We start from the raw sequence: 22,323 nt of genomic DNA, 5'->3' as shown, positions 1-22,323 counted from the left end.
AGGATACCTTACCACCCAAGATGATTGCTGTACTTCATCACATATGCATGCCAGATAGTAGGGAGAAGGGTAAAAGGTTCCATCTCCCAGCTGAGACAACTCCTTTCTAACTTCTTCCCAAAAGTCCCATATCACATTTCTCGCCGCACTGGCTGCAGAAGATGTTGGAAAAATACAGTATTTTTAGCAGGGTACATTATCATCCCAAATAAAATCAGAATTGAATTCTTAAAGAAGAATCATACAGTGGATTTTGAGGAGGAAACTAAGAATATGAATCACACATATGTATTTTGGTTGGTCCTCCCAACAGCTGTGGTGCCCGTGCACTGTAGAGATTATTGCAGGCACAGTGGACTGCCCTGAGGACATTGAAGAGTTAGGAATGAACCAAACTCTTTCACTTTCTCTTTTTACTGCTCTATCATTATGTCTATTCTGAAAGCTTTCACTAATGTACTTCCTTGGCATCATTGTTCCAGAGTCATTTTCCTCCTGCCCCATCCAAGAAACACAGGGCCCTATCTTACAACTCTTTCATTCAAAGACAGGGTGGGGTGGGAGGGCTGCCCACTGAGACTATTCTCAGGAAGTTGTGGGGAAGCCTACATCTTCAAGGGAAGGATTGCTGACACCTGAGCTAGACTGTGAAATCAGGTGCTGCTGTACTTTGGGTAAAATGATCTGTTTGGGAGCGGGTTGGGGATCACTATGGCTTTGCAAGGTATGTGGGGATCCTTCTTTGTGTCTGGTGTCCTCGGTTCTGAGCTGGCTTGACTACTATGTGGCCTTGGGAAATCACTCGGACCCTGTCTCCTCATCAGTAACATGGAAGGGATGGATCTCTGTGGTCTCTCCTGCCCTAGTGATTCTTTATAAGGTTTTTTTTAGTTAATGCATATTTAATGTGTTAGCATTTCTAAAACAAAAATTTTATGTGTGCTTGCATATAAAAGCTATAGAACATTGGTAAATTTGAGGAGTTGTATAGGTTGTTTAATTTATTTTAGTTGCTATTTGAGCTAATTTTAAGGTTACTATTTTCTCACTTGAGGAAGAGGAAAGCAGAGGCTATTAGAGATTACTTGACTTCCCTGTAGTCATTGTGTGTACCAGAGCTGGGCAGAGAATTCATTCTCTGAAGTTTGTAGACTTTATCACTAAGGCATAGCATTCAAATTAAATAAGACAATTGCCATTAATTTTTAAAGTTAGCTTAATCCCATAAGATGTGAGATTTAAAATGTATTGAAATAACTTATTTTATATAAGAAGAAGTGGGTGTGTGCAGGGTAGACAGAGTTGGATGTGCTGGTTATGATTCATTGACTGCCCCACGTGCAGCCCCTTCTGCAGAGCTTACCTCTCCCATCATCTCTAGAAAGTCCTGCATATTTCATGACTTGGTGGCCATAGTTGATCAAATCAAGGATATAAATTTGACTAGACTAAGGATTGGAAAGATACTCTTCCCCAGGGATTTTCAGAACCATAAAGCTATGGTTGGTCAGTCGTAGTCACTGGTGCTGGAAGGTCACACTGGGGTGCAGGCTGCCCAGGAAGAGCAGGCAGAGGAGCTAGTCTGCAGAGAGAAGCGGGAGAATGGAGCACATGTGCGGAGAAAAGCAGGAACAGGAGCCAAAGGAAAAAACAAAAAATAAATTGTACTTCTTCTTATCTCACCTGAATACATTCCGATCTACTGAAATGCTAAAAATGCATTCTTGGCCCTGTTCTTCCATGTCAACATTCCTACCCACTGTAGCAAAGGAAGGAAAAAGAAGGTGGGGATGGGTAGTCAAAAAGGGTGATGATTTTTCAAGGACTCTGGCATAATCCACATCGTCCTGTCCTTCAAGATCTGTTCATCACTAGACACAGCTCAGGAGGATTTCTGTTGCTTGCAATAAAAGAGACATTGTAGAAATGACTTATTTCAAGGATAGTTGGGGGCCTGTATGTGTACTGTGTGGCTCTCTTAGTGGTGAGTATACATCAGAAATAAATGCCTCTACTTTCAAGATTCTTGTTGGCTATGGGCCAAGACAGACACCTAAATTTTCCTAATGCCTTGGGAACCTAAGAGGAAGTGGACTAAAGGAAACAGAGGACTTACTACACTGTAGGGACTTGCATTGCTACAATTTTTATGTGACTCTTTTTTCCATTTATTTGTATTTAGTGGGAGGAAGCCAAAGAAAAAGACTTTATCTTGAAATCAGAAAAGAAAGCGTCAGCTCTTTCAGATGCATCTAGAAAGTGGTTTCTAGAGAAAGAGATAAGTGATGCTTCAGAACATGCTGAATATCCATATAATCAAGGTAAGTATCCATGAATGCCTTTCACTTTGTGGTAATAACATATTCATTCAATTAATATAGCCTATTTTCATGAATAAATCCTTGAGGTGTACCTACGCATTTTTATTCAGATTATCCCTGAACTAAAGGTAATCACTAGTCACCATTGTTCTGGGGTTTTTTTGATTGGAAAGAGTGGGCTGAGGAGGTAGGGCTTGTTTTCTGCCAGTATTTTATTGAAAAGCTGTTCCTTCCTTACGTAAAGTTGACTATGCCTTATTTTTAAAATTTTCTCTCAGAAACTGTTCTCTGGAGCAATGCAGGTTACATCTACTGCCTCTGCCGCATGACAGCCCTTCAAGTATTTGAAGATGACTCATATTTCATCCCCCCACACCAGTGCAAATTAGTCATTTAGCAATTAGTCAAATTGTCTTAATGACTCAGTGAGCTAAAACTATTAGTTAACACCATTAGCCAAAGCTCTTAAGACCAAGTAAAAGGTAGCATCTTACCGAGTCAGTGCGACTTACAGAGGCTGGTCCCCTAGGGATGGGAGTAGACAGGACAGGACAGTTCGAAGCGACATTGGGATGAGAAATCAGAAACCACCTTGGTGTCTTACTGGATGTAAAGCTGTGGGAGTCAGGGAACAGTACAGACACAGCTGAGCCAAAGGGTGGGCAGAAATTTTGAGATGAGAGTGATTGAGTAAAAAATAGGGGGAGGCACCAGGTAGGTGCTGGAACACTGCTGTGCTGACTCCTCCACGAGAGTTCCAGGAAACTTGCTGTTGCTGGTTCAGGTTTGCATATGTTGCTGTGATTAAATCCTGCCTGGTTAAAGCTCCCCGTAGTTTTCAGGGAAGGCTCGCCAATCACATTTCATAACCTTTTCCAGTAAATGCTTAGGGTCAGTGTTCCTGAGTTTGTTGGCTTTTTGGTTTAGCTACAGGTGTTTTTAAAATCCATTAACCAAAACCTCAGCTCAGCTCTTAATTCTAACTGCACTTACCTTCGCCTTTTGAATGGTGACGACATTCTTCTCAGAACAGAAAAGTCAGAGGCTTTTTTTATTCTTGGCAATTTTAATTTACTAGCAACCATTTGGAATTAATAAAGGCTTTTACTCACCACATACACTCTTTCTCTCCTCACTTTCATGACAGTAGTGACCAGGTACCGAAACAAACAGGCCACCTCGAGTTGTTTGCCTGGAACTTCACAATTACATGATGCTTCCAGGACGGAGTCCGCAACACGGAGTGAGTTGATAAGCAAGAAATGCTTCTCCTGTCATTTTAAAGTCAGCAATATTTAAGCAAATCGTGGCTTAAATTACATTTACAGCAAGTTGATACCATTTTCCCAGGGCATTGACAGTGGAAATATCAAAATGGAGGCAGCTGGATTCTCAGATTTCCAGCTGGGGGAAAAACTGGATCAGACTGAAACCCAAGTAAAGAATGTTTGCCAAGTCTTATTCAGAGCTGTGCCATTTCTTTAGCCCCCGGACCTCTGCCCAAAAACATAGTCAGAGGACACAGATATCTGTCACTAATCAAAGTGATGATACTCATAACTATTTTTTATGTCCTTATGCAGAGAAAATCTCAGCATTAGTTTTCAAAGCCATTGCATACTTGAATTTTCCTGACTCTGCCCTTCTGGGCTGGGTTCTGTTCAACAGCCATTGAAAACATGTATTTGCCCTAGGCACTGTGGTGGACTGCTGGGATGCTCAGTCGGAACTGCTGAAGGCAGATGGCTTCTTGCTGATTAGCTGACTTTTGATCCCTCCACTTGATTCCCTGGAGGTTTTGTTTATTTCGGAAGGGATAAGGTGGAAACATCATACAATAATATAGTCCCAGCATTAGCCCATAAAGGAGCTAACAGTTTTCCCAGGAAAGCATTTGATTTGTTTTTAAAAGGCGGGGAGAAGACAAGAAACTGTTTGACTTTATTTCAGCCAGCTTTTTCAGTAAAACTCATGTAGATGCAGCACAGTTTAACAAGATCTTTGGAGTCCTTATAGAAGAACAAACCTTTATACAGTGTCCTCTAAAAGACCAGCTTTAAAATAAATATTCCTAATAACAAATCATGAGATTTCAGTATTGTGTAAAATATTTTTGCTAACTCATACCTTTATATGCATTGCTAAATTCGTGTCAGAGTATAAGTTAAACCAAAAGTCATGCGTAAGTGAAGCGGAAGTGCAAGAGATTCTCAACTGTTTTCTATTCTGGCAAGTCAGAACTTAACTTTTTAACTAAATTATTCTAAATTTGAAAGTCGAGTTCAGGAATATTTAGTAAGTTTAGGTTATTTAGCAGCAAAACAAAAAACAAAAGTTGTATTCCTTTGTGGGTAGAATAGTTTCTAGAAATTGAAGGTGACTGTTTAGTTTTTGCGCTATTCATTTCATTATTCATTTCTTGGTAACATATTTACTTTTAAAATAAATGCTATATCATTGGTTATGTCAGAAAATCAAACATTGTTAATTTTAAATATTGTTTCCAAGTTTCTTTAAATCAAAGAAAAACACCCTGGGACACCACGGAACAGGATCTTATGGAGAGAGTGAGAAATCTTCGCCAGAGACTCACCACCCAGGCTCGTAACAGATACCAAACGCCTCATCTTTTGGCTGCATAGGAGGCTGGTCCCCTGACATAGTCAGAGAGAGATCAATTTTGCTATCAGTGACACTGATTTTTAGATTATTTATTTTAAATCCCTATAAAGATCAGCCTTTTGTTAGCAAAATATGTATATAAAGATTGTGTGTACTATTTCGCGCTTTTTGGCTTGTAAATGACTTCTTGTACTTTTTAAAATTAAAAAAAAAATGTTTTGAAGCCATTAAAGCTTGTATTAAGCTCTTTCAGATTCTAAAGACCAGCATAAATCTCAGTAACATTAGTTAATGAGGATTTATTTTAAAGATAAACAGAAATAAAGAACAAGAAACTGTCTTAAGTGTACGACCAGAACTGAGAGCACTCAGCAGCAAGCTGGAGCACAAGCAGTAAGGATGGGCCTGCGTGCAGCCGCTCTGCGCCCTGACAGTGGGGTCTGCTCTGTGCCCATGGTCCGCAGGACCCATGACCTCGGGGTCACGGCCTCTGCTCCTGCAACAGCTCCTGCCCTCTGTCTGCTGGCAGCACTGACCACCCTCCACTTCTCAGCTCTCAGCTCCACAGCAGAGCCTCTCTCAACTTCATCCTGGGCAAATTACTTCTCTGAACCCATTTCTACAAGGACGGTGGAAGCAGCTCATGAACTTGACATGAGGGTTACATCAGGATAATATAAGGTCCCTGGCACTGTGCTTCGCATGTAGTAAGTATGCAGTACATGTAGTAATTCTTGTTTCTGGGGTCACAAAGCATAATCTTAGGGTAAACCAAATACTTTCTGTAAGCACAATGCTGTCTTTTGTCCAATGGGCAAAGGCCGAAAATTCTATCTCTTCACTATGTAAGGCACTAACTTCCCAAGAGCATTTTCCTCAACCTAATTTTCTGTCCATTTTCAGGTAATGCCCTCATGGGTCAGGCTGGTGTGTGGCAGCAGGAAGTCACAGGATATAAAGTACATAGGGGATGATGAGACTGCTGGTAGACTAGAAATTGCTTGCTCACATAAAAGCATTTATATTCTAAAGTGTTCTGTCATCCAGAATCAACTGTATATTACCAGCTTTTGACCTCTACTTCAGGTCCTCTTTTACTACGTTTTATAGTTTGATTTCGCAAGTACACGCACACACACACACACACACACATACCTCTTGTATTACAGTATTTCATTTTTTAAAAAGTGTGTTCATCAACTGAAAGTGAGTTACGCATACTTTTCAACCAAATGAAGTTCTTTTTATCACATTCTTCCTATTTTCTGAGCCTACAGTTCTCCCAATAAATCTTGATAAAGTCACTCTCTCAGCAGATGTCATATACTTAGCTAAATCTCTTTGGTCAGATGTGCTTGGGTCACATTTCAAAGGTTATCACATTTAATGAAATGACATTTCTGATTATCTCTTCCTGCTTTTTAACATATCTTCAACTTTACATCCAATTTATTTTTAATGTAAATTCTCTGATGAATAAAGGTTGAGCTTGGCTAAAATTCTTCCCATGCTGGATACATTCAGAAAGTTTCTTTCCAGTACACTCTTGGGTCTGTAAAAGCAGCATGGACCCCAAAGGCCTTTGTCGTATTTGTATATTTGTAAGGTGTCTCTCTGGTGTGAATCATACAATGTTGGGTAAGTTTTGGGCTTCAGCTTCATCCCTCTCCCCATTGACTATAGGTGGAGTTTCTCTCCAGTATGAATTAAGTTATCATCTTGCTTAAAGGCCTTTTCACATTTATTGCATTCTTATGGTTTTCCTCCAGTATGAATTCTCTAATGTTGAGCAAGATTTGAGCCTTTGCAAAAGGCCTCTCCACAGTGATGCCATGCTGGCCATTATAGCAGTGATTACGGCAGGACTGCCAAAGGCCAGTGTCTCAGCATGGGCCACTTACCACAGGTTGTACACTTATGTTTAATCTGGTACCCATCTGAGGCCAGTTAGGAGACAAACCACATGGTAATTTGAATGGGAAAAGTTTAATACATAGTTCTTTACAGGCTTAATATATAGATGTACAAAGAATGCAACAGGGTACCGAGGACTCAGAGAAAGTAAAGAAAGGACAAACTTGGAGCCTCCCTCCCCAAAGCTTGGGTTCAGGCCTCCCAGGGAAGGCATGGCTGCAGACCACTGAACATGAAGTCCGCTGGCTGTCTAGCCAGAGCTGACCTATAATCAGGCCTCAGGAAGTAAGTCTCTAGGATGCAGGCACTCCCAGACTGCTGGGTGAAAGCACATGAGAGTCATGGTGTCGGGACCCCTGAGATGTCAGGTGGTGTGTGCACCATCAGGCACTGAGCCTGTCAGGGCTGTGGAAGCCACCTCAGAGACACAGGCAAACCAAGGCTGAATGGCAGGTGCTCTGAGCATCAGGGCACTGCTGCTGGCACCAGACCTGGAACATGCACAGGTAGTTAAATGTTAGGAAGACTGCAGTGAAGTGGTCATCAGGCTGCGGCACAGCATGCTGGAGCTTGGAAGAGAAGCCCCATTCCTCCTGCAGTGTCCGCAGTGTCCTCCAGCACCCTCTACTGACAGCTTAGCATCCTGCACACTGGGAGACATGAAGAGCTGGGTCCGTTATTGCAGAGCAGGTGCCAGAGGGTGAAATTAGAGCTAAGAGGTAGTAAACTGATACCTGGTGCTGTCCCGCAATTGGAAGTGATTCTTAACAGTCTGCTTGGTTGACAGAAATGTGGACTCGATGTTGCCCTCTTTTTAGAATGCGATGCCAGAATCTCCCAGGCCTGATGATAGATGAATGTATTCAAAGACTTAGGAAGGTAGGAATGTAGCAGGGGATTCATCACATAGGAATTTCTCACTCACCTCCCAATTACAGGCTGGGCTCAAAAGCAGCTCCCTTTGAAGCATTGAGTGAAGGGAGTGTCTGCAAACCTGAAAAGTTCTTTGGTGGCTCTCTTCAATTGATGTGTGGTGACGGTGAGAGATGCCACTGCTGACTGTGCTCCCTGATTTCAGTGGGGATGGTGGGATTCTGTAGCAGCAGAGGCCAAGTGGCAGCATTTAACTACCAAAGTTTTACAGCCACTTAGAGTTGCAGGCAGCAGGGAAGTAGTAATAGAGATTTGGGCTATTTGTAATTGATTGTGTTGTCCCTCAGAATGAAATAGCCTGCTAAAATGTTGCCTGATATACAACAGGAAAAGCTTCAGGTCTAGTGGCCGAAAACCTGCCTGAGTCACCACAATGGAAAGCCATGCCTGTTACCCACTTTCCAGACCTGAAATCATTCCCAGACCCAAAAGTCCCTTGATGGAAATGGGGGCGGGGAGGAAGGATCCTGCAGCAGTGAGTGAGCATATGTGTGCTATAAATAACCCCCAAGATTTTCCAAAAGGACCTGTGGCCATTTACTTGAGTGATTGGGTAGAAGGGAAAAGAAAACAGCCCTTTCAGGGGGTAGCAGATACCGGCTCTAAATTGACACCAGTTACTGTGCCCCACCAAAGTCAGTGCTAATGGTGGCAGATGATGAAGTCGGGCAAGTTCCCATTTACAGTACACTCAGTTCGGCCGTGAAACCACCTGTGGTTCTCTGAGTATCTGAACGTATAGGTGGAATAAACATATTTGACAAATGGCAAAATCGCCATACTGACATTATGTAATCGCCCACTGAGTAAGCCACTGTGGTCGAAAGAGCCAAGTAAAAGCCTCTGGAAGGCCTCCCTACCAGGACAGTAAGCCGAAAAAGTATTACTGCATCTCAGATGGAGGAATTGCAGGAATTAGTGCCGCCATCAAAAACTTGAAAAATGAACGGGTCGTTGTAACTAACACATCTCAATTTCATCTGCTATAGGTGATGACTAATTGCAGCAATTGTTTCAGAGGCACTACCAACCCAGCCCCCCTCCTGTTTGCCCCAGCAGCAGCCTGCACGACCTCCCTAAGACCCCCGCCCCAGTTCCTACCTGCCAAACCCCTACCGTGGGGTTCCGTACCCTCATCACCGGCCACTTCCCAGGACCCGCAGCCCCCAGGACCCGCCCCCTCTGGTGTCAGGTGTCTAGAATCAGCCCCCTCCCCGGGAACCTGCGCTCCGTCACTGCTCTGCAGCCTCCAGTAGCGAGCCGTGCACACGGCGGCGCTCGCCCCGTGCTCCCGCACTGTGAGCCCCGGGGCTCCCGCCTCACCCCGGCTGTTCACGGCCCCGCGACCGCAGTACTCAAGGAGGACAGGACAACGGTGGAGAGCGGGACGGCAGGGAGCTAGCTCTTGGGCGCCCGCGGCCGCAGCGTGGAGGTGGTGACCGGGAGGAGGGGTCTTCCTGAGGGCCCACCGGGGCAGACTAGACTCCCGCTGTGGCCCCCCTTATGGTCGTTGCCAGGCCCGAGACAAGGGCAGGGGACGCCAGGAGCTGGTCGGGCAGCGTGGCGGAGAACGGAAACTCAGACCTACGGGAGCGTCCCACCCGCGGTACTTCGGGGTGCCGAGGCCAGCCCACCAGCAACCCTAAGGCGAACGGGCGCGGACGCTGAGGTCTCCCAGCTCACAGGTAAGCAGGAAAAACCCGCCTTTCCAAGAAGGCATACAGACCCACCCTCACACGGGACAAAAGTATTGTGCCCCGTGTGAGGATCGAACTCACGACCTTCAGATTATGAGACTGACGCGCTACCTACTGCGCTAACGAGGCACCTACGAAGAGTTTCCAGCCATATACTGATGAGGCTAGCAGAGCGGCCTTGTGCGCATGCCTAGAACACTAGTTCGTTTCTGTTATAACTAGGCTCTGAGCCCAGCGCCAGCCTCAGGTGACGCACTTGCTGAAACTGTAATTGCGCTCCCGTTTTCCTCCACCTGTTGGTCTATCTGTCACTCAATAAACACTGTCGCTTGCTTGACCTCAAGGCGCTGAGTTGGGGAAGACACGTGGGGGAGTGGGATTCTTCCAGCTGTTGTAAACTCTTTTTGTGCAGTGCTTACAAAGCTTTTGCACTCCTGTGAAACGCTTTACTGTGTTCCTGGCTCTTCTGGGCTGTTCCCTAGGCTTGCCTTGTTTTTCTTTTTCATTATTAAATGCTCACCCCAACTACTACAGTTATTATATGTCAACATGGAAATACGTTACCGAACTATTTACAATATTCTCTATGCCGTACTTTCATCCTCCTAATTTATATAAGGTTGAGATTTTGTGCCTCTTCATCCGCGTCACCTATTTCCCCATCCGTCCCCATGGTAACCACCAATCACTTCTCAGGGTCTGAGTCTATTAGTTTTATTCCTTTTGTTTTGTTTTTAGATTCCACATGTAAGTGAAATCATACGGTATTTGTCTTTCTCCGCCTTACTTCACTGAGCATAATACCCACTAGGTCCATCCACGTTGTCCCAAATGGCAGGATTTCTTTCTTTTTATGGCTGAATAATATTCGGTTGTATATACGTACCACATCTTCTTTACCCATTCATCTATTGATGGACGCTTTAGTTCTTTCCATATCTTGGCTGTTGTAAATAATGCGGCAATAAACATGGGGGGGGGGGTGCCTTTTTTATCACCTTGACAGCTTTGAGGAATATCGGTCCTTCAGTTTGGGGATCTGTCTGATGTTTTTCTGAGATGAAGACTTTTCACTCCATACCTTTTAATAGCTAAAAATAGAATATCTGAACTATGTTAATCTATCACCTCATTACAAATTTAAATAATTTAAAAGACTTAAACTGCACGAACTAGAAAGAAAGAGGGGAGGAATGGGCAAAGGAGGAGAGGGAGGCGGGAAGGTGACGAGTCGGGCAAGAGCGGGAGAGGAGCGGAGCCGAGGCAGGGCACCAGCCGCGCCTCCCGCGCCTCCCGCGCCTCCCGCTCCCCGTCCGCGCCGACCCGGCGGCCGCTGCGCCCAGCCCGCTCGGGTCTGCTCCGGCGCGGGAGGGCGCAAGAGGGCAGCGGGGCTTCCGTGAAGCCGGCAGGGACCGCCGCAGGGGTGAGCATCCAGCCCCACACCTGTTTGTGGGAGGTGGACAACAAGGGGAGGCGGCTGCAGATGCCCCGCTAAATTAAGTGTCTCCATCTGTTTCATACGGTGCCACCAAGTGTCAGAGACTTCCCGGGCGCGCCGGTGCACTGACACACACACGTGCTCCCTCGCCGGCCGCGGAGCCCAGGCCTGCACACGCGGGAGGCGCGAGCGGCCCCGGCCCCTTCCGGCCGCTGTGCGGGCCCCGCAGGCCGGCTGTGCCGACCGAGGGCGGAGCAACGGGTGGTGCGCGTTCCCTGCCCGCCGGGGTCGCGAGCGCAGGCCCGGCTCGGAGAGAGTGAGCGAGGGCCGAGCCCGGGCGCGGGGACGGAAGGGCCTCGGCGAGAGCAGCGCGGAGGCCGCGGGAACGAGCCCTTCCCACCTGCAGGCCTTTGCCCCGGCTGCTGTCCCGGCCTACAGGCCTTTTCCTCCGCCAAGCACCTTCCTGTGGCGGGATCTCCAGTGTGATCCTCTGCGGGTCCAAGGTCCCCTCCTCTGCAAAACCCTGAACCCGTTGCCTTCCTCCGCGGCTTCTTCCCGGCTCGCCCGGCCCCCACGAGGCGGGGTGGACTCGCGCCTTCCTCCCGCGAAACGCTTTCTGTGTGACGGCTCACTGACGCCGCAACAACCTCAACTTCTGAGCAACCGCCCTTCATTGAAACCCGAGGCGGTGCCGCGCGCTCTCCAGCTGGAACGGCGAGCAGCGCGGTGAGGGTGCGTGGGCAGGGTTCCAGTCAGCGCCGGGCTCCGGCCACCACGTCCCGCACACCAGCGGCGGCTTCCGGACGTGTTTCATCACGTGATCCCCTGAAAATAAGTTGGAAATATCTAGACACCTTCCAGCATAACGTTAAGTTAATAGCTAAACTTTCAGACGGGTACAAAGGATATAGTTTTCGGTATGTATTTGCTGATTTTCTAAAAACTGCTTATGATTTTTTAACTTGCATCCAATGAAATCGAAATATCCTGTAGATTCCATACAAACTATTAACTGTTTTAAATATACATGAATAAGCTCCTTTTTAACACTTGTACATTTACATTTATTTTCCCCAGTCTACTTCCCCCAACAGAATTTTATCCTTCCCCATACAATACATATTTTGATTGAATGTCTGTTAATGAGCACCCTAACAAGTCTCTCAGCAACAAAAATATATACATAAATTGAATTTTGTTTTCTGTGAACGTAAGTCTCTAAGTGTCAACATTTTCTTCTAAATTGACATTATTTTTATAAGTACCCATTTAATAAAAATCATAAGTGTATTTGTAGCTTTGAAGAATAATGATTAAATTAAAGAGACATGTAAAATTTTATCCAAAACAAATCCATGAGATGGATGGGACTTTTTAATCCCACTTAATTCATATATGCTTGTCTAACTTATTTTTTGCTAGAACGAGATGGGTTCAGCATAAATTCTATTCCTGTTTTTTCATATTTGCAGATGTCAATGTTGAGAAACTGTTCACATGAAGAAACAAAAAAGGGTGGAGTTTTGTTTCAGCACTACAACTCAATTCCTTAAGCGCATTTCAAGTTATACCCTAAAAATCACTTATAAAAATAATTTTCGTCAATTTTATCAACTTGGTTCTTTCAGTTTTGAATTGGAAGTCTCAGTAATTAGTAATTTCACTTCTACAACTTTTGAACCAGTGTTTTGAGTTGAACATTGCCTTTATTTGCCGAGCTGGAGGTTTTCACATGCAAATTGTAAGAACCTGAGGCTGTAGGAAGAGCATATGGGAAAGGACCAGTGGCCAGAACCCCCGCAGTAGCACCTTCTCAATCAATTTCAGGACATCTTCACATACATCTGGGGGTACTGACAGGCAGTAGAGGCTGTTGTAGACCCATTTTGCAGAGTGGAAAGTGTAAGTGCATGTGTGTATATGTTTTGAGAGTCAGCCTCAGGGTAACTTAATGGAAGTGTGTTGTGAATTATTCCCCACTACAACACCCTGGGGAAGAACAAGGCCCAGGGAGATGAGAGCACGTCCTGGGAGATGGCTGCAGGACCAAAGGAGGGAGCCAGGTGGAGGCATCCTACAGGAATGGCTAGGATTTGGGTCTGGGTAGCTGCCAAGGATAGAGAGAAAAGCTGTCACTCTAAATCAGGATGAGCAATGTCCAGAAACAACCCAGTCCTACCACTGTACAGTTGAACAGGGAAGAGGGGCCTGTGTGGGGGAACCCAGTGCATTCTGTTTTGGTGTATTTTGTATTACACAAATAATACGTGCTCATTATAAAATACATACTGTGCCAGTCAAAAATTGCCACACTAGTGCTGCTTAACTAATCACCCAAAATATAATGACTTAAACAAGAAGCATGTATTTTTCTTTTTTAAAAAATAGCTTTAATTAAATTCTACATTCAACCTGAGTGAGTTTGGAAGGTCCCAGATCCAGAGGAGGACATAGCTGGGCTGACAGTGGGATTTTAGCCTGGATTCCTGAACCATGGAAACAGATGATTAATGCATGTGCTGTTTTAACTGATAACTTTGTAGTAATTTGTTACGCAGTAATTGAAAACTAGTACAGGTAGTAAGTATCAAGAATCCTAAAAGGATTCACGTTCCTAAATGAAAAAACTTTAAAAACTTTTGAGGTATACAAAAAGTCTTGTTTTGGACTACAGAGCCTCAGTGATGTAAAGATGTTAATTCTCCCCTATGACTCCAGTCTAAACACCACAGGTCTTTTTAGGAACAGGACCAAATTATTCTCAGGTTTACCTTGGAGAATAAAAATTAAGAGTAGCAGAAAACATTAAAAAAAATAGCTTTATTGAAATGTAATTCACAACCATACAATTCACCCATTTATAGTGTTAAATTCAATGGGTATACTACATTCTTTTTTTAAGTTGTGGTAAAATACATATAACACAGAATTTACCATTTTAACCATTTACAGTGTGTAATTCAGTGGCATTAAGTACAACTTTGTGCGACCATCATAGTTGTCCATTTCCAGAACTCTTTCATCACCTACTCTGCACTCACGAAGCAATAATATCCTCCCCCCATTTCCCTCTCCCCCTAACTCCCGTAGCCTGTGATCTACTTCCTGTCTTAGTATTTGCCTACTCTAGGTATTTCATAAACATGGAATCATACAATATTTGTCCCTTTGTGTCTGGCTTCCTTTACTCACATAATGTTTCCAAGGTAAGGATGCATTTGTTGTGCTTATGGGTATGTGAGCCACTGGGCTATCTCCAGGCTGGGGTGGGCTCAGCTCTGCTCATCAGGTCTCCACAATATCTTGGGACCAGCCATTCCCTGGGGGTAGATTCTTCAACTACCTGAGGGCCACAGCAGCCAAGAGACCAAGCTACGCTATGCCAAGCAAGCACATTTGAGGCCTCTACTCTGCACGCACCTGTCAAAGGTCCACTGGCCAAACCGTCACCAGGGCAGGTTTGACATCCACAGGGCAGAGAAATAGACTCAGCCCCTAGGAGGAAAGGCCACAAGTGCAAGGCCAGGGCAAGGGAGGAAGTGAGGAATTGAGAACAATAATCCAGTCTCTCTCTCTCTCTCTCTCTCACACTCTCTCTCTTTGCCTCTAATCCTGTTCTCTTTCCAGAGGGAACCACTGATACCAGTATCATATTGTCCTGTGACTTATTTTTTTTCCAATTGACAATAAGCTTGGAAGTCTTTCCCCACCAATACATATAAATCTTCCTCATTCTTTGTAACTGCAGCAGACTGTCTGTGACAAGAGGAAATTTGGACACAGACACCCAGAGGGTGGACCATGTAAAGATGCAGGAAGAAGCTGCCATCTGCAGGCAGAGGGAGGCCGGAAGAAGCCCACCGCGAGCGCCCTGGTTTTGGGTGTCGGGCCTCCAGAGCCGTCTGTTGTTTGAGCCCTCCAGTCTGTGGTACTTGGTCTAGGTCTTCTAATCCTAAACATCCAATTCTTCCCAGTTAGTAAAAATGCTGTAATGAGCATTCTTGGGCACATGTTTGACAGTGGAAGACTGAGGAGCTTGTGGGCAGTCAAAAAATGTGTTCAGTGTTGAATTCTGGCAGATGGGCTCTTCACCCTCAAGGGAGCACACAGGGAAGTTTCCCTTTACCTGAAGGTGCAAACTGGAAACCTGGGGGTGTTGTTTGTGCCGGGGTGTTCGCAGCTCTTAAGGGCCAGGATGTCTCTTTCAGCCCTGACCTCTCCCTGCATTCCCGTCCCACCCCCAGATCGCCAGCTCCATCTGCCTGGCCAGGTCACAGCCAGGCTGGGGGCTGCACCAGCCTGACCGCCAACCACAGCCTGTGTTTCCTCCGACAGTCCTGGGCAGTTGGGGCTCCAGCTGGAAGTCGGGGTGAGTGGGTTCCAGAATCTCTGATCTCTGTTTGCTGTGACTCTCAACTCCTTCCCAGGTCTCTCTGCTTAAAATTATATATATATTCACACACACACACACACACATAATATTATATATATATATATTTATTTTATATATATATATATATATAAATTACTAAAAAGAAAAAATATATATAGAGGGAGTCAGGAGGCTGGGTGAAGGGACAGGTGGTCAGGGAGGGAAGGAGACTTGGGAGAAAGGCCCCACTTGGGGTGTTAATTCGCCTGTGGTGCTTTGGGAAGCAGCCGTTTCCTGGCCTGGCCCCTTCCCAGCCAGGCCTTGGTAACTGGCAGGACTTGGCTGCAGGCCCACATGTCTCATTCTATTATTCTGGCTTTGACAAGCCAGAAGCGAGGGAGCAGACAGCTGGGCAAGTTGAGGGAGGCTGAGAGAGGCTGAGCAGGGCAGAAGGATGGGCGTTTTCCCCGGGGAGTCCTCATATGCTTTCCAGAGGTGTGACCCCTGGAGTTCATCTCTTCCCCCTTCTCATGCCCACACAACCTCTACATTCCTGGGGCACCCATTGCCGCCCACCTCCCCAGGGCCACTTCCCACTGCCCTGCACGTCATGACTTTAGAGAGGCTGGTGACCCCTGGGCTAGGGCAGGCCTCTCTGCTCTGCATTCCCATGGCTCTTGCTCCCCGACCTTAACAGTTCAATGCCGTGACTTCTCATTTGCTCTCTTTCCCACGGACTCTAGGGACCATGGGGCCCTGTGCAGGCTGTGCAGAGCCCACCATGGGCCCTCGAGCATTTCATCAGGTGGGCCCCAATGAAAAGAAACGCTTCTCACATTCTCCTGTTATTGCTTGTCTTTCCTGGAGGGATGGGGCTGCAGTTGGTTCATTTCTACATCCCCAATGTTTAGTTTGATCAAAGGCCTGTTTCCTAGGTCCGAAGATGTGTAGGATCTGATTTCAGTAACCGAGCGGGCCTGTGCATGAACTGGCCAGGAAGGGAGCCCAAGGTCCATCGCCCACTCTCCACAGACAGGGTGGGGAGGACAGCGAGGCCCCGAGTCAGGGAGGAGGAAAGGATTACAGCATTCACCTCTCAGGCCTCCCACTCCACCCCCTCTGAGACTGGTGGTGGTGGGTGTGGTCCCAGCAGCCCCTGGGCCCCAAGGAGCTGGGCCTGCCTCTTCCAGGGTCACACCTGAATGGTGGTTTTACCTACCCTCCAACAGGTATGAAGGGAATGGCAGGGGCCCAGGCCCAGTGTGTGTCCTGGCATCCAGGCTGTGCTAGAACAGGAATGAGGCCCCCTTCTTCCCAGGGCAATGGGTGTCGTGGTTCCTACCCGCAGTAGCCAGCCAGCCATATGATTCAAATCATATCACTAAAATCTACTTTGGCACCTGTATTTCAAATATAGCGTTTGTGCCTGAAATCACACAACCACATTATGGCAAAGTCACGTCAGCTGACCCATAATTTAAGGCTTAGAAGCTTCAGCTAAGTTAGGTGACAATCTGATGACCAGCGAGAGAAAGTCAGATTACAAAATGGCATTTATTGGGAGGCCTGGGCCTCCTCCGGCACCCTGGGCAGGTTCTGGCCATTTGTTGACCTGCCCCCAGAGCTTTATGAAATTCATCAGAATGATCTCTAAGTTGTCAGAGAGAAGATGTTCCAGGGATAAGCTGCTTATGTGTTCCTTCCTTTACCATCTTCTATCTTCAACCTTCCTATCCCACCCGCTCTCAGCTGTGTGTGTTGGGGGGTGGGTAACGTGGGGAGCCTCGGAGTTCCTGCTCCCCACTCCCCAGCCCACACAGAGCCGGGGTGGTGGGGAGAGCTCATTCCGGAGCAGCGGGCTTCTCTGAAAACTAGCAAAACTTCCAGAACCCCTCAGGTGCCCTGGCCTGGGCCGGCACTGTGCTATAATGAAAGAGCAAGAGTTCTGGTCTTCATTCTAGAGAAAGGACATTTCATCAGAGACAAAGCACAAGGTAGAAGAGCAGGTAAAGAACCATACGCAAAATCAGGCAATTAACTAGGATTTCAAAGATTGCATTTTTTTATATGTCAGAAATATTTTAATTTGGTTTCACAAATAATGCATTTCTGAGAAAACTCATTCCTCCATACAGTCACCCAGGGCTGGCTTCCTGGCTGTGTGACTTGTGCAGTCACACAGGCCCCATGCTTAGGAGGATCCTACACTTGGTTTCATGCTCTGCTGTCACCATCTTGAAATGCTTAATGAGTTGATCATTGGTTTTGTAAGTGAAGGTCAAGGGTGGTGTGAGCAGAAGATAGGCGTGCACGCCAGGCATATAGCATTCCAAGTGCCCATGAGCCTTGGGAGGTCACTGAGACTCAAAGTGCAGGCAAAGTATCTTACATCTATGACTAAGTTGGGGAGATCACAGACCTGAGACGTCACACTTTTTGTTGGAACCAGAATTTGCTTCAAGTGCAGAAAAGGGCAATGACTTTCTAAGAGATGATAATGACCAAGGAATCCTACAGTATGCTTTCTTACTCGTGTTACTTTCTTGCCTGTATAAGCCAACCACTCTATGCAGAAGATGGTGACATAGAAAGAAAGAGGAAGAGGATAGTCCCTTCTCTTTTCTGTCCTCCCTTACTCACCAATAAGCCAAAGGTAAAGAGTGTTGGTAGAACATGCACATATTAAGAAGTGAAGTAAACACAGTTGAGTTCATTTGTGTAGCATTTCCACTTTCTGGTAGGAATGAAGTACATGTGCACACACAAACGAAATACAAACTTTGTAATTCTGGTGATTCTACGTACAAGTTAAATGCATTTAAACTGGCATTGCACAACATAAAGATGGTAAAATTCATGCTAATGGTTTTGAATTTTAATTTTTCTTTCCTTTAAACATTCAATAGTGAATTTTAAAAATCACCATGAGAAGTTGAAAGACTGCAAAAGAAAGAAGAAGCTTTCTATTTTAGCACCATTAATAACACTTTTTCCTGCTTTTGTGAACAAGGGGCTTCATGTTTTCATTTTGCAGTGGACCCTGGAAATATGTATCTGGCCCTGCTGTCAGCAGCACTGTATATTATCTTTTTTTAAAGTCTATGCACTGACAGATGTGGAGCTACTCAGTCTCATACATTGCTTGTGGGAGGTACAGGACTTTAGGAAACAGTTCGGGAGTTTCTTAGAGAGTTTTCTGTACGCCTACCATAGGCCCAGCAACCTCACTCCTAGGTATTTAAGTGGACTGGAAATATGTCCCTACAAAAGCCTATATATGTATATTTATAGTGGCTTTATTCATAAATGCCCCAAACTAAAAACAATGCAGTGTTATTCAACTGGAAAATGGATAAACTATAGTATCCATGCAATAAAGTCCTACTCAGCAATAAACAGTAGCTAACCACTGACATGCCACATATGGAAGAATCCCAAGGGTATTGTGCTAAGCAAAAGAAACCAGACATGCATAGGACATTCTGGAAGAGGCAAAACTTTAAGGAGAGATAACTGATCACTGGTTGCCAGGGGCCAGGGTCGGGGAATCAGTTGGCTACAGAAGGTCATGGGAGATTTTTTGTGGCTAGGGAAATGTTCTGTATCTTGATCCTGGTGGTGGTTATACGACTGTGTACATTTCCTGAAACTTGTAAGTCTGTACATGAACAAGGGAAAATTTTACTGTATCGAAGTTATACTTTAATTTTTAAAAAGCCTCTGCCAATTCACTAGCCAGAAAATGAGAGCTCCCATGGATTTTACACATGTCGAAACGATGGACTGGGAACTCAAAAGTAGAAAGTAAGAGAGTATAGGGACTCTGCAGCTGTGGGCCCCTCGGAGTTCAGCTGGAATTACGCTGGATGCCCAGGATAGAATCACCAAGGATACCCTGGAGGTGCTCATACCGTGAAAAGCATGTAGAAGGACCTGTGGTGGATGGGTGGGTGGGGTTTAGGGTATCTGGCCGCACGCGCTGTCTGGGTTCGGCTCCCACCTAATGCCCCGGCCTGTCAGCAGAAGCTGCAGCTGCAGGAGCCCCTTGCCTGCCTCTGCTGAGCTGATTATATGCAGAACGGATTGATTGGTGTTGACAGGGAACTATTTACCTGTCTCACTAATTATGCCAACTAATGTTCAACTTCATTGCACTTCTTGGGTCACTGGGTAATGAGACTGTACAATTTTCATGCTGCTGCAGGCCCGGAGGAGGACGTGGTAGTGGGAGTGTGGCAGCTGCTCCCTAAGGTCAGGCACCCTGTTCCTCCAGGATTCCAGGCCCACAGCCCCTGGCTGCTCCACAGACACGCTCTGAACTCCTATCAGTGTACATTCCGTGTAAGCTGGCCTCTGCCCCAGGAGCTCTTTGCTATTTAACAAGCACTGATTGAAGCCCCAAAGTAGGACAGGCGCTGGGGGTGCCTAGAAGCAAAGTCATGCCTGCCTGTCCCCCATGCCCAACCCTGAATTGCTCACAGTCTGAAGGAGGAGATTCTCACTTAAACCAGCCATTACTGAATCTGGTTGCAGATAGGAGCAAGGGGGCTTTGGAGACAAATCCAACCTAGGTGCTGCCTTGGGGCCCTGGAGGAATTTGCTTACCTCCCTGTGCCTCAGTTTCCTCGTGTACAAAAACACTGCAGGGCTGTGATAGGATTCCGTGTGTTTGCAGCAGGACTCTCCCCCGCCACCCCGACTCCCCAACCTCTAGGCCCCTGAGGCCATCCCTTCCCCTATCTTCTCCTATTGTCCTGTAGGGGGTCTCAGGATTTGTCAGACTATCTCCTCCCCGTGGGACCACCTAAAAAACATTCTGAAAAAACATCTTTAAAACATTTTCAAAATTTTCCCACCACTACAACCTACCTTTTTATGACCCACCCAAAGGTTTTAGGACTGTTGTTCAGGAAGAAAAGTGTGAGGGGCCAGGGAAGGGGAAGCACAGACATTTTAAATGATATGAAAAATACACTTCGGAGTATCCTAAACTATAAAAGAAAGCAAGATATAAAATTGCATATATAGTATCATATTGCATATAGTATATAATATATACAATGTAGTACAACTATGGAAAAAGCCCAAAAAGAAACATTGGCAACATCAGGCTGAAGAGCGGCTGAATCGTTCAGGCTTCTCCCCTTTGAGGTTTATCCCATGAAAGAGGCAGAAGGCGCTGTGGTTACCGGGCGGACTTGGACCAGACCACCTGTGTAGCTCCTGGCACTGCCACTTCCCGGCCAGATGACCTTGGTAACCTCTGGGCTTCAGGCCTTCCTCCGTGAAACAGAGTAACAGCGCTTACTCATAGGGCTGCTGTGAGGATCAAGTTAACACACGCAAAGCACTTGGACTAGCACCTGGGACACAGGACATGTTCCTGAGTGTTCGCTGTTACGGTATGGGCAGCGACATCCTCTGTGACCTACCCAGGGCCACACATTAGCACAGGCACAGTCTGAACCCAGTTGTGGCTGATCCCCAAGGCCTGGAAGCATTTTTGCTGCTGCAGTGGGGGAGATGAGACATATACCTACAAGTTCTACAAGCGAAAGGCTCCCTCCCGCAGAGGGGAATTGAGGCTGACCTTGAATGCTGAGGAAGATTTGAGTAAGTTGTGATGGTGGAGGCAAAGACCTCCAGCTGAGGGGACAGGCTGAAGGAAGGCAGGGACCAGCGCTCCCACATGGGCGGGGTCAGCCACACACCCCACAGCCCCTTCCTGAGCTCAGCTGCCTGAGCCCTGGGCCAGTGTTCCTCACCTCAGTTCTGGTGACATGGAGGGTAGCTCGTTCCCTGTTGTGGCGGCTGCCCCATGCACTGTAGGATGTAGAGGCCTTCCTGGCTTTACCCACTTGATGCAGTGGCTTACCTCCACAGTGGTGACAACCCAAAATGTCTTCAGACATTGCCAGATGCCCCGTGGGTGGGGGCAAGACTGTCCCAGTGGAGAACTGTTGCCCCAGATAAACAGAATTCTCAGGAAGCCCCAACACCGCGCATTTGCTGATAGGAACCTGGCTTCTCATTGTTTCCCCTTTGTCCTCCTGAGGAGAGACTACACTTCAGGCTGCAGGAAGAAGGATGGCAAGTCAGTCGTCCGTAACCACAGTGCCTGGAACTGAGGGCTCTTTGGTGAGGATTTCACAATGTATGAAGCTGTGGCTCAACAGCAGGCCAGACTTCCTGATCCGGAAGTGCAGTTTCAGGTGGGGGAGTTTGTTATTTCAGCCAGGGGCCCCAGCAGGAATGATGGCATTTCTCAGGGCCGGGGCTGCAGAGAAGCAGAGATGAGGGACAGTGCTGATGACAGTCACTGGCCAGCTGTGTGCCTCCCCCTTTCTGAGCTACCATGTTCTCATTAGTAAACTGGAGTGACTTGCAGGACATCCAAGATCCCTTCCAAAGACTTCTCTTTGAGCCCTATAAAGAGCAGTGAGGGGATGGTTCCGAGCTCCCGAGGAAAGAGTTCTGTGATCAGCTAGTAATGTCTGCCAGGAGCACAGGAAGGGAGGATAAGGTGTAACAGCGCCTGTGGAGTGTGTCTGCTGTCTATGCTAAAGGATTCAACTAGAATATCTTGGGTCTGTGAGAGGCAAGGATGTGGGGACAAGAGAAGCTGGGCTCTTCTTCCTTCAGCAGCTCTAGTGGGGAAAGTTCCACTCAAAGATTCTTTAAAAAAAATTTTTTTAATGAGAGCTGCTCTCCAAGTAGCCAGGTGAAAATAGTTCCTAACAGCCATGGCAATCTGCCACTTTTTTTTTTTTTTTTGAGAGGGCATCTCTCATATTTATTGATCATGTGGTTGTTAACAATAAAATTCTGTATAGGGGATTCAATGCACAATCATTAATCAACCCCATGCCTAATTCTCAACAGTCTCCAATCTTCTGAAGCATAATGAACAAGTTTTTACATGGTGAACAAGTTCTTACATAGTGAATAAGTTCTTACATAGAGGACAGTGCAAGCGATCTGCCACTTTTCAGGGGTCCCTCAATCATTTATTCATCTAGCAAAGAG

General features: G+C 46.2%; 2 protein-coding genes, 2 long non-coding RNA genes and 1 other non-coding gene across 8 annotated transcripts in view; 2 read left to right on the top strand and 3 right to left on the bottom strand.

Annotated features, from left to right (window-relative positions):
- TBC1D31 (TBC1 domain family member 31) overlaps positions 1-6,368 on the top strand; it is a 54,023-nt gene extending 47,655 nt beyond the window's left edge. The window contains exons 20-23 of one of the 3 annotated variants that reach the window (XM_073230066.1): positions 2,183-2,321; positions 3,469-3,564; positions 4,830-5,650; positions 5,847-6,368. In XM_073230066.1, the coding sequence (XP_073086167.1) occupies positions 2,183-2,321; positions 3,469-3,564; positions 4,830-4,963 (369 nt within the window). In that variant the 3' untranslated portion in view covers positions 4,964-5,650; positions 5,847-6,368. The other 2 variants (XM_073230067.1, XM_037005272.2) reach the window with 2 other exon arrangements.
- A 205-nt stretch (positions 6,369-6,573) lies between these two features.
- On the bottom strand, positions 6,574-8,958 carry LOC140848012 (uncharacterized). Of its 2 annotated transcripts, none has more exons than XR_012128444.1 (3): positions 8,892-8,958; positions 7,592-7,700; positions 6,574-7,507 (listed from the first exon to the last, which is right to left on the bottom strand). It is a non-coding gene; the product is annotated as an uncharacterized lncRNA (long non-coding RNA). The 2 variants fall into 2 exon arrangements; XR_012128443.1 differs by lacking the exon at positions 8,892-8,958 and adding an exon at positions 7,783-8,853.
- A 335-nt stretch (positions 8,959-9,293) lies between these two features.
- Positions 9,294-15,123, top strand: LOC118969996 (uncharacterized). Its single transcript, XM_073220500.1, has 3 exons — positions 9,294-9,396; positions 10,916-11,842; positions 12,398-15,123. The coding sequence occupies exons 1-2, from the start codon at positions 9,294-9,296 to the stop codon at positions 11,653-11,655; spliced, it is 843 nt and encodes a 280-aa protein (XP_073076601.1). The 3' UTR covers positions 11,656-11,842; positions 12,398-15,123.
- Positions 9,544-9,616, bottom strand: TRNAM-CAU (transfer RNA methionine (anticodon CAU)). The gene has a single exon. It is a non-coding gene; the product is annotated as a tRNA-Met (tRNA).
- A 55-nt stretch (positions 15,124-15,178) lies between the features above and the next one.
- The window catches only part of LOC140848013 (uncharacterized), a 25,649-nt gene continuing 18,504 nt past the window's right edge, over positions 15,179-22,323 (bottom strand). The window contains exon 3 of the long non-coding RNA XR_012128445.1: positions 15,179-21,574. This is a non-coding gene — a long non-coding RNA (uncharacterized lncRNA). The remainder of the gene's footprint in view (positions 21,575-22,323) is intronic.

This window comes from Manis javanica, chromosome 2 (genome assembly GCF_040802235.1).
Source record: "Manis javanica isolate MJ-LG chromosome 2, MJ_LKY, whole genome shotgun sequence".
NCBI lineage: Eukaryota > Metazoa > Chordata > Mammalia > Pholidota > Manidae > Manis > Manis javanica.
Note: the sequence above shows the minus strand (reverse complement) of the source record. Positions and strands in the feature narration are given on the sequence as shown.

What these genes read in the sequence shown, in the direction of transcription:
- LOC118969996 (XM_073220500.1), top strand. Translation starts at nt 9,294, where the DNA reads ATGGTCGTTGCCAGGCCCGAGACAAGGGCAGGGGACGCCAGGAGCTGG. An exon ending in ACGGGAGCGTCCCACCCGCG is followed by an intron (nt 9,397 to 10,915) that starts GTACTTCGGGGT and finishes CGCAGGGGTGAG; the next exon opens with CATCCAGCCCCACACCTGTT.